General features: G+C 30.1%; 2 protein-coding genes across 24 annotated transcripts in view; one reads left to right on the top strand and one right to left on the bottom strand.

Moving 5' to 3' along the window:
* Nucleotides 1-6960, top strand: part of LOC124428004 (serine/threonine-protein kinase tousled-like 2) — a 54978-nt gene extending 48018 nt beyond the window's left edge. For 17 of the 20 annotated variants that reach the window (XM_046971533.1, XM_046971523.1, XM_046971527.1 and 14 more), the window contains 13 exons: nucleotides 647-737; nucleotides 1029-1291; nucleotides 1437-1670; nucleotides 2835-2927; nucleotides 3036-3497; nucleotides 3573-3776; nucleotides 3873-3964; nucleotides 4106-4253; nucleotides 4353-4464; nucleotides 4544-4682; nucleotides 4764-4875; nucleotides 4966-5073; nucleotides 5157-6960. In XM_046971533.1, coding sequence (XP_046827489.1) covers nucleotides 647-737; nucleotides 1029-1291; nucleotides 1437-1670; nucleotides 2835-2927; nucleotides 3036-3497; nucleotides 3573-3776; nucleotides 3873-3964; nucleotides 4106-4253; nucleotides 4353-4464; nucleotides 4544-4682; nucleotides 4764-4875; nucleotides 4966-5073; nucleotides 5157-5369 — 2271 coding nt within the window. In that variant the 3' untranslated portion in view covers nucleotides 5370-6960. Of the gene's footprint in view, nucleotides 1-15; nucleotides 565-646; nucleotides 738-1028; nucleotides 1292-1436; nucleotides 1671-2834; nucleotides 2928-3035; nucleotides 3498-3572; nucleotides 3777-3872; nucleotides 3965-4105; nucleotides 4254-4352; nucleotides 4465-4543; nucleotides 4683-4763; nucleotides 4876-4965; nucleotides 5074-5156 lie in introns of those variants that run through there. The other 3 variants (XM_046971534.1, XM_046971522.1, XM_046971544.1) reach the window with 3 other exon arrangements.
* Nucleotides 6961-8737: 1777 nt separating this feature from the next.
* On the bottom strand, nucleotides 8738-16946 carry LOC124428002 (DNA topoisomerase 2). Of its 4 annotated transcripts, none has more exons than XM_046971516.1 (24): nucleotides 16647-16946; nucleotides 15679-16005; nucleotides 15321-15564; nucleotides 14858-15244; nucleotides 14504-14743; nucleotides 14315-14420; nucleotides 14052-14204; nucleotides 13807-13976; nucleotides 13499-13709; nucleotides 12834-13422; nucleotides 12511-12742; nucleotides 12238-12437; nucleotides 12016-12151; nucleotides 11643-11942; nucleotides 11542-11550; nucleotides 11202-11435; nucleotides 10934-11122; nucleotides 10722-10836; nucleotides 10497-10640; nucleotides 10310-10394; nucleotides 10066-10148; nucleotides 9829-9948; nucleotides 9621-9742; nucleotides 8738-9542 (listed from the first exon to the last, which is right to left on the bottom strand). In XM_046971516.1, exons 2-24 carry the CDS (start codon nucleotides 15978-15980, stop codon nucleotides 9396-9398), a joined length of 4518 nt encoding a protein of 1505 aa, XP_046827472.1. In that variant the 5' UTR covers nucleotides 15981-16005; nucleotides 16647-16946; the 3' UTR covers nucleotides 8738-9395. The 4 variants fall into 4 exon arrangements, with proteins under 4 accessions (XP_046827472.1, XP_046827473.1, XP_046827474.1 ...); XM_046971517.1 differs by lacking the exon at nucleotides 16647-16946 and adding an exon at nucleotides 16118-16459; XM_046971518.1 differs by lacking the exon at nucleotides 11542-11550.
* Nucleotides 16947-16994: the final 48 nt, after the last annotated feature.

Here is a 16994-nt window from a genome sequence, read left to right as displayed (position 1 = left end):
TTTTCTTTCTTTCTCTTACTCTCATATCTATCCATTTATCTATCTATCCTTCTCTCATTTTCTCTCCCACTTTTCGTTTCTCTATATATCTCTCTCTCTTTCTCTCTCTCTTTCCATCATATTTGCTCTCCACTTCGTCTCTTGCACTCGCTCCCCTTCTGTCCAGTGCGCGTGTTCCTTCTCTCTCGCACAATGTCGTTCCTTTACTCCCTCCTCTTTTTCTGCATGATTCTGTCCTTCCAGGTTTATTCCCCTCGGTAAATTGTGTCTTTTAACAACATGCGAATTGCGTTGGCCGATAGACAGCACGCTAGTGCCAACTACACAAAGTGTAACCCTCTTTAAAATACTCATTTTTCGTACATCTTCTACGTTTCGTCTCTGTTCCGGCCGCCGTACCGTTCCTTCACTTTGACGTTAATTCTCGGGCGGTAATGTCAGGCTTTTCCGCATCTTTTCCATGATGCGGTAGTGAAACTCGATCGGATAGTAGTGCCGTGCTATCTCCTTTTTATTACATTCCTCGCGTCATCGTTTTGCCGAATTTTTCCGTCCGATCAGTTGGTTCGTTATCGTGTATCTTTGTAAATCGTTCTTATTTTGACCATTAAGAAGGATTTTATTAATATTCTTTGTCTTCTTTCAGATGTCTGCTGGGTCACAAATTCAGATGGCACCCCAATCAACCGTAAACTCTGGTCAGTCGGTTCATAGTCAAGACTCGAACATGAGTACCGGTAAGTCTAATGATTTTTACTTTCAAAGAATCTCTTAGTGACTTTAAGTAAATGTTGTCTTGATCTATATGTTCTTGAGTGGTTTGTTTTCTCTGATTGACAAATTATACTTGTCATAATATCTTCTTATTTTTAACTAGAAATATCTCTTAGAAATGTTAAAGTATTCGAATCCAATGAGAGATTTATTATTTATATCACAGCGATTTCTTATCTTTTCAAAGTATGATGATATATATCAACTTTGATCACAAAATTTCATTTTGTGGATAAATTTGTAATTCATTGTAGGCTCTTCGCATAGTGATAAGGAGGTAGATCCAAATACTCCAGAAAAAATACCAAGAACTCCTTCTGAAAGGAAAAGAAAACGTAAAGCTGATGATGGTGGTGGGGGGGTTCCAGGAGGGCCGGTGGGTAGCAAAGGAACTAGGTCTGTTGCTGCTTTAGACAACAAAAAAATCAACGAATATTTTTCAAAGCACCATCTTGGTAATAGTCCTATTCGACACGGAGGAGCTAAAAGTCCTTCTCCTCAGCAGGGATATCCTATGGTAATTATCGTTCAATACATTTCAAATATATCTCTGTTTTTATTGCTTTATTTCTAATGCTGAAGTAACATAATATAAATAACATGATATTGTTAACTCTGTTTTATTGAAATTTATCATATACTGTAAATTTTCATTTCAATAGTATCCTCCATCGCCTCAACAACCTTTTTCACCTCAAGTAACGACGCCTAATTCCTCGGTGGCGGAATTTTCGTCCTTGATGCAACCACCAAGGCCTCATCCTCAACCTCCACCTCTTCCACCACCGTCTTCGACGCAACCTGCAGGCTCGATGGTCAGCAAGCAGGTGCAGGTAAGGCCTACCAACCTCAGTAGGACAAGCCAGGTCAGGCAAGCGAAGACTAACACCCCAAATGTAAGCAAAATTCGGTAATACTTGCGAGCATTTTATAAGAAAAGCCCTATTAATGTATTCCTTAGAATTCCTTAATATAATTATATGTTTGTTACAATGTTTCTGTAATTAATAGTGATATTGGTAAAACACTTTGTTAACATGATGCCTCTACTTGAGATTTCTTAAATGCTCTATTAAATGTATTACGAGGTATTAATGATATTAATAAGACACAAATATAAATGAATTGGCAAAGGTGATTAATAACAAAATTTATTATTAATAATGATTATGATGATGTTAGTAGTTCCAATGAAAAAATGATTTAAAAATGCTATCATCATCGTACTCATTGGGTCTTTTTTGTAGTTTTTTTAATAAGATCAGTTTACTATTAATACTTATTAAAAAACATTTATACAAAATCATTGTATGTATTATTTATAGTATCATGTGTAAAAATGATGTGTAAGCATAAAAAGGATGTTTCTTGTCGAATGTTCGCAATAACTTGTACGAATTTTTAATCAGACTGTAGCACTGTATCCATTTGTTATCATACAAATGCAGGCTACCTTGTAATGTCGCTCCTTAATCCAACAAAGTTCTTATTTTGCATTTAATTGGTCAAAGTTATTTCATATTCAGTCGTCATTTTCATTGTAAATTTGTTAATAGGGGTGTATGTTTTTTATCTTGGCATTCCTGTATGTTTACATTTTAATAGATCATTTAATTTTTGTATGCTTGATTTCTGATGGGTACAATTTTATTATTATATAGAGAGGGCTATGATTAAATTCAAATTTTTTTGTAATAATTAGTATTTGTCTACTATTTAACATACGCATACATTTTAGGTGTTTTCCTTGCTGCCTGTAATTTTGTTATATTAATATCTTTGGGTTTTGCTCTACATTTATTTCAAATAACTAACATATTGATATTTTTTATATTTTATTCTATAAATTTTGCTAAAATAATTCTTTGAATCATCTTTTTGAGTTCCTAACGATATAAACAAAAGAAATATAGATTTGTTTCTTTTTATTTGTTACATGTTTTTTGCTCTATCTGGGTGCAGCAAGGTATCTGGTGTTTCTAATCAATGCTGACAAATGTATCAGATGTTACAGTTAATTATTTGTATTTATTATAAAATATGTAAATTATATATTCCAGACAGAACTAACTTGCCAGAGGATACAGGAATTTGAAACTCAAGCCTCTTCGGATTTAGAACTACGTAATAACAAAATTGATGAATTAAATAGAGTAAGTAAAAAGTTTATGCCATTGCAATATGTGCAATGAAAATGACTGTTCTTGATATTTATTTCAATATTAATTATGTCAACATATATATACGTATTCTTTTTACAGACGACAGATGAACTTAGGCATCAAATGGCTAATCAACAAAAAATTATTGAGCAGCACAAATCCCATATAAATAAGTGTATAGACGTTGTAAAGAAGTTATTAAAAGAAAAATCAAACATAGAAAAAAAGGAGGCTAGGCAAAAGTGTATGCAAAATAGACTGAGGTTGGGACAATTTGTGACACAGAGGGTAGGTGCGACGTTTCAAGAAAATTGGACGGATGGTTATGCATTTCAAGAATTAGCTCGAAGACAAGAAGAAATTGCAACCGAGCGAGAAGAGATTGATAGACAGAAGAAATTGTTGCTTAAAAAGAGGCCATCCAATAGTGAAACAAGTAGGAAGCGTAGTCAGCCACAACCTTCTTTGCATAATGGAACTGAAGCTACATTCTTAAAACCAGATGCTGTACCTGGTTCTTATACGTGGCAAGAGTATTATGAAGCCGATGAAATACTCAAGGTATTTATTTAGTTATATATATATATATTTCTTTGAGAATAAACAACAATAAATATGGATCAATATAATTTTTAGTTGCGGCAAAGTGCGTTGAAGAAAGAAGACGCAGATTTGCAATTAGAAATGGAAAAATTAGAAAGGGAACGAAATTTACACATCAGAGAGTTGAAGCGTATTCATAATGAGGACCAATCGCGATTCAATTCTCATCCTGTATTGAATGAACGTTACCTTTTACTAATGTTATTGGGAAAGGGTGGCTTCAGTGAAGTGCATAAGGTATTAAACATAATTTTGATATATATTTTTTCAAGAATTTTATGCTCCATTTTCATCTTCTTTTATTTCATACATTTTATTACTTTCTTAACGTAGGCATTTGACTTAAAAGAGCAACGGTATGTCGCTTGTAAGGTGCATCAATTAAATAAAGACTGGAAAGAAGATAAAAAGGCTAATTATATAAAGTACGTAAAAAATCGAATGTCATTAACTACAAATAATATAATATAATATAATATAATATAATATAATATATATATTTATTTATTATATTATCCTCATTTATAATATACATAACATATTTAACATATTCTTTACTAAAATAGGCACGCATTACGGGAATATAACATACATAAAGCTCTTGATCATCCACGTGTTGTAAAATTGTACGATGTGTTTGAAATTGATGCCAATTCCTTTTGTACTGTCTTGGAATATTGCGATGGACATGATTTAGATTTTTACCTTAAACAGGTACACATAGTATTTTCTTTTTTGTACTTTCTTTTGTTTTGATTTTTTTTATTTTTATAATGGATCGGATTAAGAAAAGTTATATTTTTCCTTTGATAGCATAAAACTATACCAGAAAGGGAGGCAAGGTCGATCGTCATGCAAGTAGTATCGGCATTAAAATATCTTAATGAAATAAAACCACCGGTCATACATTACGATCTAAAGCCAGGTTTGTGCGAATTAAAGCATTCCATTTTATAGTATTAAAACATTAAAATAATGTATTTTATATATTATCTTTTTTATAGGTAATATATTACTCACAGAAGGTAATGTCTGTGGAGAAATAAAAATTACTGACTTTGGATTGAGTAAAGTTATGGATGAAGAAAATTACAATCCTGATCATGGTATGGACCTTACATCCCAGGGTGCTGGTACTTATTGGTACGTATTTTTGTTCATTATTTTCTTATCAAAATAAATACTTCAAATGTTTGTTTATCCAATGTAAAATTGATTTATTAGGTACCTTCCGCCCGAATGTTTTGTCATTGGAAAAAATCCTCCCAAAATATCATCAAAAGTTGATGTATGGAGCGTGGGGGTGATATTCTACCAATGCCTTTATGGTAAAAAGGTAATTTAAATTAATAATTCAAATCAAATCCATTATCGTCAAATAGTAATATTGTTAGTAAAAACGATGTTTATATTTAATATTTCACAGCCATTTGGACACAACCAATCGCAAGCTACAATTTTAGAAGAAAATACCATACTGAAGGCGACTGAAGTTCAGTTTGCGAATAAACCAACCGTTAGCAACGAAGCAAAGGTAGGGATTGATCGAATAATACTTGAAAGAGATATTGTTTTTTTCATCATAGAGATCAGTATTTTATTGGGATTGTGTTACAGAGTTTCATAAGAAGCTGCCTAGCGTATAGGAAAGAAGAACGTATAGATGTACTGACACTAGCTAGACACGAATACCTGCAACCTCCTGTGCCAAAACATGGCCGTCAAGCGAACAGTCAGCAACAGCAGCAACAACAACAAATTCAGCAACAGCAGCAGAGCTCCTTTACTGTTGGCATGTTTAGTGGTATGAACGCGTCGAGCAGTTCGTAGTGGAAATGGACTAAAGACGAATATCTTCGATATGCTATTACATGCCAAATCTTGAGCACTGAACTGCGCACCATCTCATCTTAGGAAAATAACGATCGCTATAACCAATTGTAAATACTAAACCGGATACTATCACCATCACTACCACCACTTTCACCGTCATCACCACCATTACCACTACCATCACCACTACTACCATCATTACTACCACCACACCACCACCACCACCATACCGCCACAACTATACTTACAGGTCGTCTCATAGGACATTGCAAGAGAGATGCGAGACTGGTCGTCGCAAGTCCAGAAGCTTGCGTCTTTCTACAAGCCACGCTACATTATTCAGCATAACAAAAATGTTGTGTTCGTAAATATTCAATTGTATTATCGTTCCTTGTATCAAAACAGTGGGCTGACTTGATAATAGTGTTTAAAAGAATGGAAGGAAACGGATAAACATGTGATAAGTCATTGTGAATTAAAAAGTGAAGTTTAAACTAAAGAGGAGAGTAAGCGAAAAGGATATAAGATGATGGAATCCAGTGGAAGTGATTTACTCGGTGAAAAAGGAAAGAGAAAGGGGAAAAAAAAAAGAAAACAGAGGGCAACGAATGATAAAAATGCAGCGCGTCAAAAGAGTAAGAGACTGTGCTCTTGCGGAGACGTTCCTCTCTTCTGAAGTTACGTATGCGTGAATGAGTGTGATGAAAGATTGTTAAATCTAGCGTGCGTGTATATATTTATACTATATATATATATACTAATAAATCCGATATAATATATATATATGGTGTAAAGAAAAAGGACAGCATTGACAGTGGGAAGACAACTGTGGTGGCTCTATCCTCGCATGACCTCCGTGCAGTCAGGTATTCCATGAATACTTGACTACACATCATGTTACTTTATTCAAATATTAACATTATTACTTATATCATGACTAATAACAATTAACATACATAAACACGAGGAGATTTGGTTGGTTGTTCCTATTCTGAAACGAGTGGGCTTTACCTATACTGGAACGATTAGTTTGAGAATTAAATGGAAAGAGTGGCGATGCTCCCAAAGTATAAAAACAAAAAAAATCGTATAGGATCACGGTCCACCACTTGCACCCCCTCCCTTCACCTCCCGTTCATAAATATATTTTAAATTGAGAATTTTCTAACTCGCGGTTAAAAAACGTGTTTTTCCTTTCTAATCGTGGACACATCAACATATTATTGCGGCCATCTCCGTGCTAAATCAATTCGTATTTATCGGGCATTAAAATTTGTAAGGTAAGAATCGTAATATTGTACCGACCTGATCATTATTTCTTTACTCATAATTTGTTTTATATATGTACGTTATATAGAGATAATTATGAAATAGAAGACTAAGTTATTTTATCAAGTGCCCTTGCTTTGTATTATAGTCGTGTCTGTCGACAAACTGCAGCTTTGGGGAGTAATAGAAAGAAGTTGTTAAAATGTTGTAAGTTGTTGGTACAATGTGGGCACGGTATTGATGACACAATACCAACGTGATTGGCAAAGTATGGTCAGAGGAGAATACATTACAAGTCTGAACAGAGTCTGCTACTAGATCCATCGCTTAATATTTTAAAAGCCAATCAACTATTTCCCTTTCCTTTCTCCTACACTCTTCTTTAATAACTAATCCTATTATTCAAGAAAAACGCATACTTATTATTTCTTTTTCTCAAACACGCTAAAAATGGCTTTTCATTAAGACTAAGTTACAAAATTGCCTCAGAGATTTCTTATTTATATTTTTTAATACTTTTTAAAGCTAATATTTATTCAAATAAATTGATTCTTTTTAAACAATTTATTCATTCTTTATAAAATATGCACTTTATTAGAGATTAATGATAAATATGTATTATTAGATATTATTAAGAAATCAAAAATAATCAATATATTCGTATAAATATTGACTTTGAATTCAGCCTCTCTGTCGCATTAAATCATGTATTACATATTTTTATTTCTTCATTGAATATAAAGATTTTCTGTTCTTGAAGAATATCGGAAAGCCTTTTTTAGATGACAAAAATATTCGCTTTTTCTTTTTTTTGCAAATAAAACTAAGCAAGTGGAAATCATAAATTATTCTTAAAAAAAAAAAAATCCATTAAGTAAACATATACTTTTGCAAATTTGATCCGGTAACTTGTATCGAGAAAAGAGGATTAAATGAGCAATTTACTTTACATCTTTTACAAAAGCCATTAATATGCATTTATTCAAATCAATATCAGAGGTAGCGTTTATGTTCTGCGGAAAGAACAATTTTGCATTTGTATATATCGAAGAACTTTAACAACGGATAATAAATTAATAAATAACGCGTGCATTCGTGTATTGGAGAAAAGTTATATATATATAAAAAAATCCGAGACGTTTTTTTTACTAATAATTTAAAATATACACACATAAACGAATTAGAATATATGATCTTTTTTTGTGGAGTGAACTACAAGATAGTATTAATTTCATAGAGCAAAATTGTAATTCGAGTACAGTCGGGTAAAGTATTATTATCGTAAATGACACGACAGCCATCGCAATATAAATAACATCGGATATTTTTTATCGCCCTTACGTGTTAGCATAGTCATGATCTTTCTCATAATTACCAACAGGAATTGTGTCGAGGATGGTGTATGAAACGTTATAGCAATAAAATTACGTATTTGTGTATAATTTAAAGTTAGTAAACTTATTGATTACATACAATACTTGTATCAGAATATATATATATACACCCTATTTTATTGAAAAAAGAAAACAGAGAACATACACCTCACATATATATATTTTAAAATACCGGAATTCTTTTTAAGAGACAAAAATTGAATTTTTTTTTATAGTTAAACAATATTTATTGCTCTATATCTAGTTAGAGATTACTCGCACACTTTTTATTTGTCATTAAAATCTTTCAAATCCCTATCTTTGTTATTTGTATGCAATTCTTTGATATTTTAATTCATACTTCAATGTTAAGAAATTAATATATTTTTTAGAAAGAAACAGAATGAAGATAATCGTAAAGGGATAAATTTTAGGAGTAAAAAGGAATTTTATAGCAGTGCAGTATCCACAAGATATGGAAGAATGGGATCTTCATTTGATAACAGGAAGCTACTATGTACAAGTAGGTAATGACAATATTATCGTTTAAAATAATGAAGAACTTTTTATTAAAGTAAAATTTTTAAGGTGTAGAATAAAATATTCGCAAATTGTGCGAAATTTTCGAAAGTTTTTCCAAAAAAGAATTAAGAGATTGAAAAAATTTTAATAATAGCTCTTTGCATTTTTACGATAGTGTGTGACGAAAGTAATAAAAATGGAAATATGAAAATGTCCATATATTTTATTACATGTATGGCGCATTAATTATATAGGAGTAATCTTACTCGATAATGTCATGTGTGTAAGAACGTCATCCTTATCAAATAATCTCTATTACTTTTATAAGGAGAAGCAAAATTAAAAGATACAATAATGAAAAATAAAAGATTCATTATCTATTTAGTTTGTTTTGTATATCATAAATGAATATTACATACACATGACATAATGGATTGTGCGCCGTGTTTTCTTACAACATTTCAATGAGTTATACAATGTTAATTTAATATTAAATCTAAAGTTTTTAATTACCTATACGTCTGTGTAATGAGCTTAGAGTATACTGTTGTCTTTGTTTTGCACATAGTCGTCCATTGGATAAAACTTTGAAATCAGTTTAAAATGATTTTGAACATGGTGTTCTCTTACTCTATGCCCACATACAATTAATTATAATTACAATATTCATTGCAACTGTGCCTTCTTAGACATTTCCAAAGACGTAAGAAACCACAAAAATACTAAAACTTGGCCTCCATGCCAATTCAGATCTACCTTTTCTCTCTCCCTTAATTTATATAGGCAGTCTTCGTAATTTACAGTTTTTTCTTTTTTCTTTCTTTTTTTCTTTTTTGAGAAATTTACCACGTTAATACAATTAATCTGAATCACTTTCTTCGTCCGATTTAAGTGCGTAAGAAACTGGTTTCCGATTACGTGCACTATTTTTTCTTATGGGTACTACAGGCGATGATTCCACTGTATTCTCGCTTTCGGAGTCTGATTTTTTCATCCGTTTTTTATTCTATAAAAATAAATATTTAAAAATGATACAATTTTGTTGTACTATGTAATAGTATAACAATTTTGTAAAAATACATACAGGTTTCGTTTTAGTCGCTAATGAATTATCATCATTTTCAGAATCTGAAGATTTGAGTTTCTTCTTCAATTGACGCTTCGTTGCCTTTGCACCCCCATTTTCAGCTTTTTTCTTCGATGGAACTAAAGTAATATTATATTGAAAATAAAATTAAAAATGTGTGATATATATATAACGATATTTTAAATATAAGTCGCATTAATTTTACCTTTTTTTGGTGGTGTAAACATTACCAAAGAACTATCTTCACCTGAAGAAGATATAATAGGTTTTTGTGATTTGTCAGGAGTATTTCCAACTAAACTATCAAAAAGTTCCTCTGGACTCGCTGTAATAAAGAAATTAATAAACCTTGATGGAATATTGAGATAATTCATAATAATTTATATAGTTAAAAATAATATTTAAGTTGATTAATATATTGATAAAAAATGTATTTATTCACATTTAGGTGGCGGTGGTTTCTTGTCTATTTTGAAATCATCATCAGAATCGCTAAGTGCTATTGTAGGAGGTTTCGGTTTCCTCCTAAAAAAAAAAGTTATAAAAATTTGGATCATTAAGTCTTATAATAATTTTGATATATTTTTTAATATTATGACGTTGAATATTGTTAATTAAATTATTTAATTTATCTTTTTTATTTATTTCATATTAAATATAATTTTCGAATCAACATGCATACTCACACTTGTTCAGAATCAGATGACAAACTATAAAGATTTTCACTAGCAGCATCCGATTCGTCACTACTAAGAGCATAATTCCTTTTAGCTGCAATTTACATAGAAAGTCAATTTTAAAATAAACACTAGATTGTTAAATAAACATTATATATTAAAATATATTTTAATATAGTATATAATTTTTTTATACATGCAGCTGCTCTTCGTGGCGAACGCACTGGTGAAATACTATCAAAATCAATTTCATTACTGTCAAATTCGTTGCTATCGGAATCTGAATCCTTCTTCTTTGACTTCTTCGAAGGTTTAAATGACAGTGTTGTCTGTTTCATTCCTAATTATCAAAAAATATTGCATTTAATTTAATCATAACTTTCTGTAATAGTTTAATATTATATAAAAAAAGTCACTTCACCTTTTTTAGCACCAGATTTTTTCTCAACTTTAATATTGAGTTTCTCATCAATAGGTTTATTAGATTCCACGAGAGCATCAAACTCATCTTTTTCTTCAGTTAGTTCTTTTTTAATCTATAAAAGATTAAATATAAGAAAAAAAAAAAAAAAAAAAAAAAAAAAAAAAAAAAAAAAATCAATATAATTTTGTTAATAAATAAGAAAGACTTACTTTTGGCTGTCTCTTAATTCCTTCTTTTTTGTCCTTTGATACAATATCTGCCTTTTCTATTTTCTTTTTTAATTCAGTATCAATTACAGGGACTATTCTACGAGTATCCTCTTGTTTGTAGAACTTTGCTGGTGGTTTTTTGATATTTTGACGTGATTTATTTTCTTCTTTCTTTTCTTTCTCTTCTACCTAAAAATCAAATATAAATATAAGAATAATTTTAATACTATCTAAATTGTTACGATTAAATGATATGACATATAATTACTTTATTCAATTCGCTTAGTAAATTATCCAAATCTTCTTTCCAAAGAGAAATAGGAGTACGAGCTTGCAATCTCTTTAATTCTGCTATTTTTTCATCTCTTTGACGTAGGATATCATCCTTTTTCTCTTTTGTCAAGGACCAAAGAGTCATGCCCAAAAGATAATCGAAATTATTTTTTTGTATCATAGCTGATGAGGATGGTGTATCTTCAGTTATTTCTTCAGCAACTTCCTCCTAAAGATTAGTAAAAACTGAAGTTATTATCCATATGTAGATATGTAATATATCATTATAAGACATCAACAGATAAATACAAGTGATTTTTTATCTTATGACTTACTTCATCTTCCTTTTGTAGCAATAAATATATTTGATCAATATAGGCATATGCATTTATGATATTTATTTAATACATAAACTATGTATTATATGATTACTTACCAAGACTGCTTCTCTATTTTGAGTTAATTTCCATGCAAGGACAGGATCAGATTCGTAATTACGTCTTGCTAATTCAGCTATCATATCTTTTTTCTTTTTATTTTCAATTACCAAGGTACCATCACATTTTTCTAGAATAAAGCGAGCTTGATTTGATAATTTTCCTGCTTCTGCTTGCAAAATACCCTCTAAATAATCTTTCCTTTTATGATACGCTTCCAATCTAATTTTGTAAAAATTCTTTAATATTTGAGTGACACTTTCATATTTCTGAAGACATCGATTTTCGTCAAATGCACACTGCAATAAAAATATATGTTGTTTGCTCTTATTCTTTACAATAAATCTTAGAACAAATGTTAATATATCTTACCATAGATGTTATAGACATTGTCGATTGCAATTTAAAAGCTTTATGAAGACCATCTCTTTCTAATTCCAGTAATTTATCACGATTTAATATTACTATAAAATGTACAGTTGTATCTGTGTAATATTCTTTATAATCTCTGTAGAAATCAAAAATATGTAAAAATCAACATATATATATATACTGTACAATATATTATTTTTATCAATATATGATATAACTTACGTAATAACTGCAGGTGTTTTTTCAGTGCCATGTAACATAGGTTCTAATACTGTCTCTTTGTAAGTTTGTGTCCACATTCCAATTGGAAGTTCTGTAATTTCTACTTTGTCTGGTCCTATTACAGATATTTCACCGCTACAAATATAACGATACTCTCCACAAGTTTCAATTACACCCGTAAAATTCTTGTAGTATGGTATCTACAAAACATAATTATAAATTATAGATTGAATGTCAATAGATTTTTACAAACTTATTATTTTTAAATATTACCATTGGTTTAGGATCTCCACCCTCCATCATACGAAATAAGTTTTCTATGATTTCACGAGGATTATAATTTGGAATTTTTGTCATCCATCCTGTACCTATACCATCTGCACCATTTACCAATACCATTGGTATTACAGGAACGTAATATACTGGCTCAATTTTTTGATTATCATCATATTCATGTGCAAGAAGTGGATCGTCGTGTTTATGAAATATAAATCTTGCTAGTGGACTATAAGTAGAAATACATATATAAATATAATAAAATTATAATTTTTGTTTAATGTTACATATCAACATAATTTTTGATCAAATATACAAACCTAAGCATCGTGAAGATATATCGAGCACTTGCAGCATCTTTACCTCCTGTAAGTCTTGTACCAAACTGACCAATAGGCTGAAGTATGTTGATATTGTTACTTCCCACAAAATTTTGAGCCAAGTTGATTATAGTAGCCATAAGAGACACTTCACCATGATGATAAGCCGAATGTTCCGCAACTGAACCAGCTAACTGTGCAACTTTTACTTCACGTTTATCATTACGTTTCAAACATGTAAAAAGTACTTTTCTTTGTCCAGGTTTAAATCCATCCACCATACTAGGTATAGATCGCACGTTATCATAATTACTATATAGCACTAATTCAACATTTATAAAGTCTGAAAAAGATACTGTACGAGTATCTTTCTCATAAAGATAACGTTCACCTAAACCAATCTCTTTCCGTCTCTTTGTTTCGTCCATATGATTCACTAACCATTCTTTACGTTGATCAACACATTTTTTACTAAATGCCATAATAATATTTTGATCATCTTGATCACCATCATATCGAAACCGAATTCTGTGTCTGGTCATATTTTCAAAGTACTCCTTTGCCTCTTTGGCAGTAGAAGTACCCAAACCTATTTAGAATAATTTAAATGTCTATATAAATTGTTTCTTATAATATAAAAAGATACAAAATGTAAAAATGAAAACCTTTGTAGTATTTGATTTTATATGTATGAAAATTCTCTGTTTCTTTTTTCCATGCTTCAAATTCTGGCAATGAAAAGAATGATAATACTTGATTTCCTTTTGATGCCTTTACGATTGGTGTAATGAATTCTTCAATGAAGTTAAGTTTTAGTAAAGATGGCCAATTGTGATGAATAAAATTAATTAAAAGACCCTTTATATGTGAACCATCCTAAAGATATATATATATATATATATAATATAACATTCTGTAAACATATTACTTGGCTTATCGAATGCAATAAGAGTTTTAAAAGATATGTACCAACCTGATCTTGATCAGTCATAATCATCATTTTACCATAACGAAGTGTTTTAAGATCATCCCGAGATTCATACTTCTTTTTATATTGAAGACCAAGAATTTTTATCAAATTGTTGATCTCTGCATTTTCCAAAATTTGCTTATGCGTTGCTTCTCTTACATTCAATATTTTACCTATGATAAATATATGTAAATAATTATAAAAATGATAATATAGAACTTATAATTTTTATAAAGTATTAGACGTACCTCTTAATGGAAATATGCCATACTTATCTCTACCTACAGCAGCTATTCCTGATACAGCCATTGTTTTAGCTGAATCTCCCTCAGTTAATATTAGAGTACATTCTAATGATTTATTTGTTCCAGCATCATTAGCATCTTCCAACTTAGGAATACCTTAAAATAATTCATACTTTAATATGTTAGTACTATCATATTTAATTACATTTTAATATCTTTTTTGTAATACATTTATTATGAAATTGACGTAATTTAATGAATAACACCTTGAAGTTTTCTTTGTTTTGATTTAGGTCCCAATTTTTGCAGTTGGCTATCAGCCTTAAATTTGGCCCATGTTAAAACTGATTCTACAATGCCAATTTTCATTACCTATAAATCAATTAAATGATTATACAAATATTATTAATTTATATAAATAAAACCATACTCATAGTATATTACATAATACTCACAGTTGTAATGAATTTATCAGTTAATACACATTTAGAACCAAAACTTTTTTGTTGTAAAGTCATGTGTTCCTTAGTCTGGGAATCAAATGAAGGATTATTGATGAGACAATTTATAAAAATCCATAAATGATTTTTGATTTGGAATGGTTTGATGGTTATTCCAGCTTTGTTTTTCTTTTTTAAAGTTTCTGTCAATTGTTTTACTATCAAATCTGTAACATGGTCTACATGACGGCCACCCTGTTGATTAAATTAATAATATAATAAATTTGATTTTATATGTTGATGTTATATTTACAAATATATAAAAAAATGTATAGAAAAATTTTAATAAATAAAGAAAAATATATGTACCTTCGTCGTTGCAATACTATTTACAAATGACATTTGCTGGAAACCTTTGTCAGATAAAGTTACTGCTACTTCCCAACGAGCTCCACAAGCTTCATAAGCTATTTTCAATGGGTTACCAGTATCATCTTCTTTTCCTTTAATATAACAATCGACATAATCTTTAAAATTCTTCACAGGTACTCTAACGCCATTAAGATAAACTTTCACGCCTCTTGTAGATGCTGCTACATCATATGCTCGACGCGACATAAGAGATACAATATCATCATCTAAAGAATCCATTTTGAATTTTGATAAATCTGGAGAAAATGTTACTTTTGTAAAATCCTCTCCATGGAAATCTTTAATTCGTGGTTCACTGGCTTTCCCCATATTATCACCCCATGTCTATAAAACAAACAGATTATTGAGATGTTTTAATCATTACAATTATCATATTTGATATTCTATCAATGTTACTCACTTGTTTTAAACATTTTTTATATTCTTTAGATGCAGTTTCAACAGTGAAACGATGACTAAAAATATTACACAATTTTGCACCATAACCGTTTCTTCCTCCAGTTACTTTTTCTTCCTCATCATCGTAATTTGATGATGTTAATAAATGGCCAAAAATCATAGTGGGTACATACATATTCTCTTCCTTGTGTATCACAACAGGAATTCCTTTTCCATTATTCCAGACAGATATAGTATTATTTTCTCTACAATGCGATTATATATATATATATATATACATATATATATGCATAATGTTTCTTAAAATAATTCTGTAGAAGACATAAATCTATTAATATTTATTTACGAAGTATACTTACGCATCTATATCAACCTTAATAGTATCCATTTTTGGATCTCGTTGCTTATTATCAGCGGCATTTACCAAAATTTCATCAAATATTTTATATAATCCAGGAACAAATTTGATATCTTTTTGTATCATCATTTCTTTTTCTTTGTCATAAACCCACATAAGTTCAGTAGTGCTTTCAACAGATCCAATGTATGTATCTGGACGCAATAGAATATGCTCCAGTTGTGTTTTCTTCTGGTAAATTCCTTCAATGGTCTTTTTCTTGAGATTACCAGGTTGATTTCCATTTTCAACAGCTGTACTCATTTTAATGTGATATGTTTTTATGTACCTGTAAATTCATATAAAACGAAATAAAGAATTGACTATTTAATACAAGAAGGTTTGTATTAAATAGTCAATATAAATCTCATATATACATTATTATTTTACAATATGAGTACCTCTTATTTTCTATAAATGAACATAAATTTCATATGTTCTATGATTGCGGCAAAAGCAATGATTTAGTATAATTGATTATAACAAAATAATTATTATATATAATTAACAATAAACTTAATAATAAAACTAATTAATGATTTAATTCATATATATTATATGTGTATCCTTGGTTCTCAAATGACATTTTATATCAAGTCTAACTCAATAAATAAAAATCAATTAATCACAGCTCAATTACAGTAATTATTATCAAGAGATGCCACAGACAAAAAAAATCGTAATTAATCCTTGCGTTTTCTTAGGCTCGAACCAAGAATTTTATTTACTAAATCATTTCCTACCCTAAATAAGTCTTAATAATATGGCGGGAAAATGTCCTCATCTAATTGGCCAAGAACGCCAGGGGACGCCAATTTGCAAGCAAACACCTGCTTTTTGAAAACAAAAGGTACACAGAAAAATACATAAAATATAATGAGGATTCATATACGTCGCAAAAACTAGAAAATTATTCTTCACATATCTCACCTTTAGTGTTTTTGCCTGAAAAATTCGTTTGGTGAAGTAGCGTCGGTAACGGAAAGTCGTATAATCACACGATGCCATTCATTGTGGTTATAATTAATGATTGGCATAGCACAGGCACTGATACTCATCCGGTACACCGTAGCCGATATAACTTTCTTCCTTTATATCAATAATATATTTACTTAAAGATATTATTAAACTTAATTGAGGCCTTATTATTTTTTTTTACTAATTTTCAACACAAATAGCTACAAAGTACGACAATTTCTTTCGTTGCAATCGTTGCAACCAACCAGTCACTTTGGCGCTACAATCGTTTCAGAATAACATCGTTAAAATACTTAAAAC

Source organism: Vespa crabro, chromosome 11 (assembly GCF_910589235.1).
Source record: "Vespa crabro chromosome 11, iyVesCrab1.2, whole genome shotgun sequence".
In the NCBI taxonomy this organism is placed as follows: Eukaryota; Metazoa; Arthropoda; class Insecta; order Hymenoptera; family Vespidae; genus Vespa; species Vespa crabro.
This window is presented reverse-complemented; position numbering and strand designations above follow the sequence as displayed.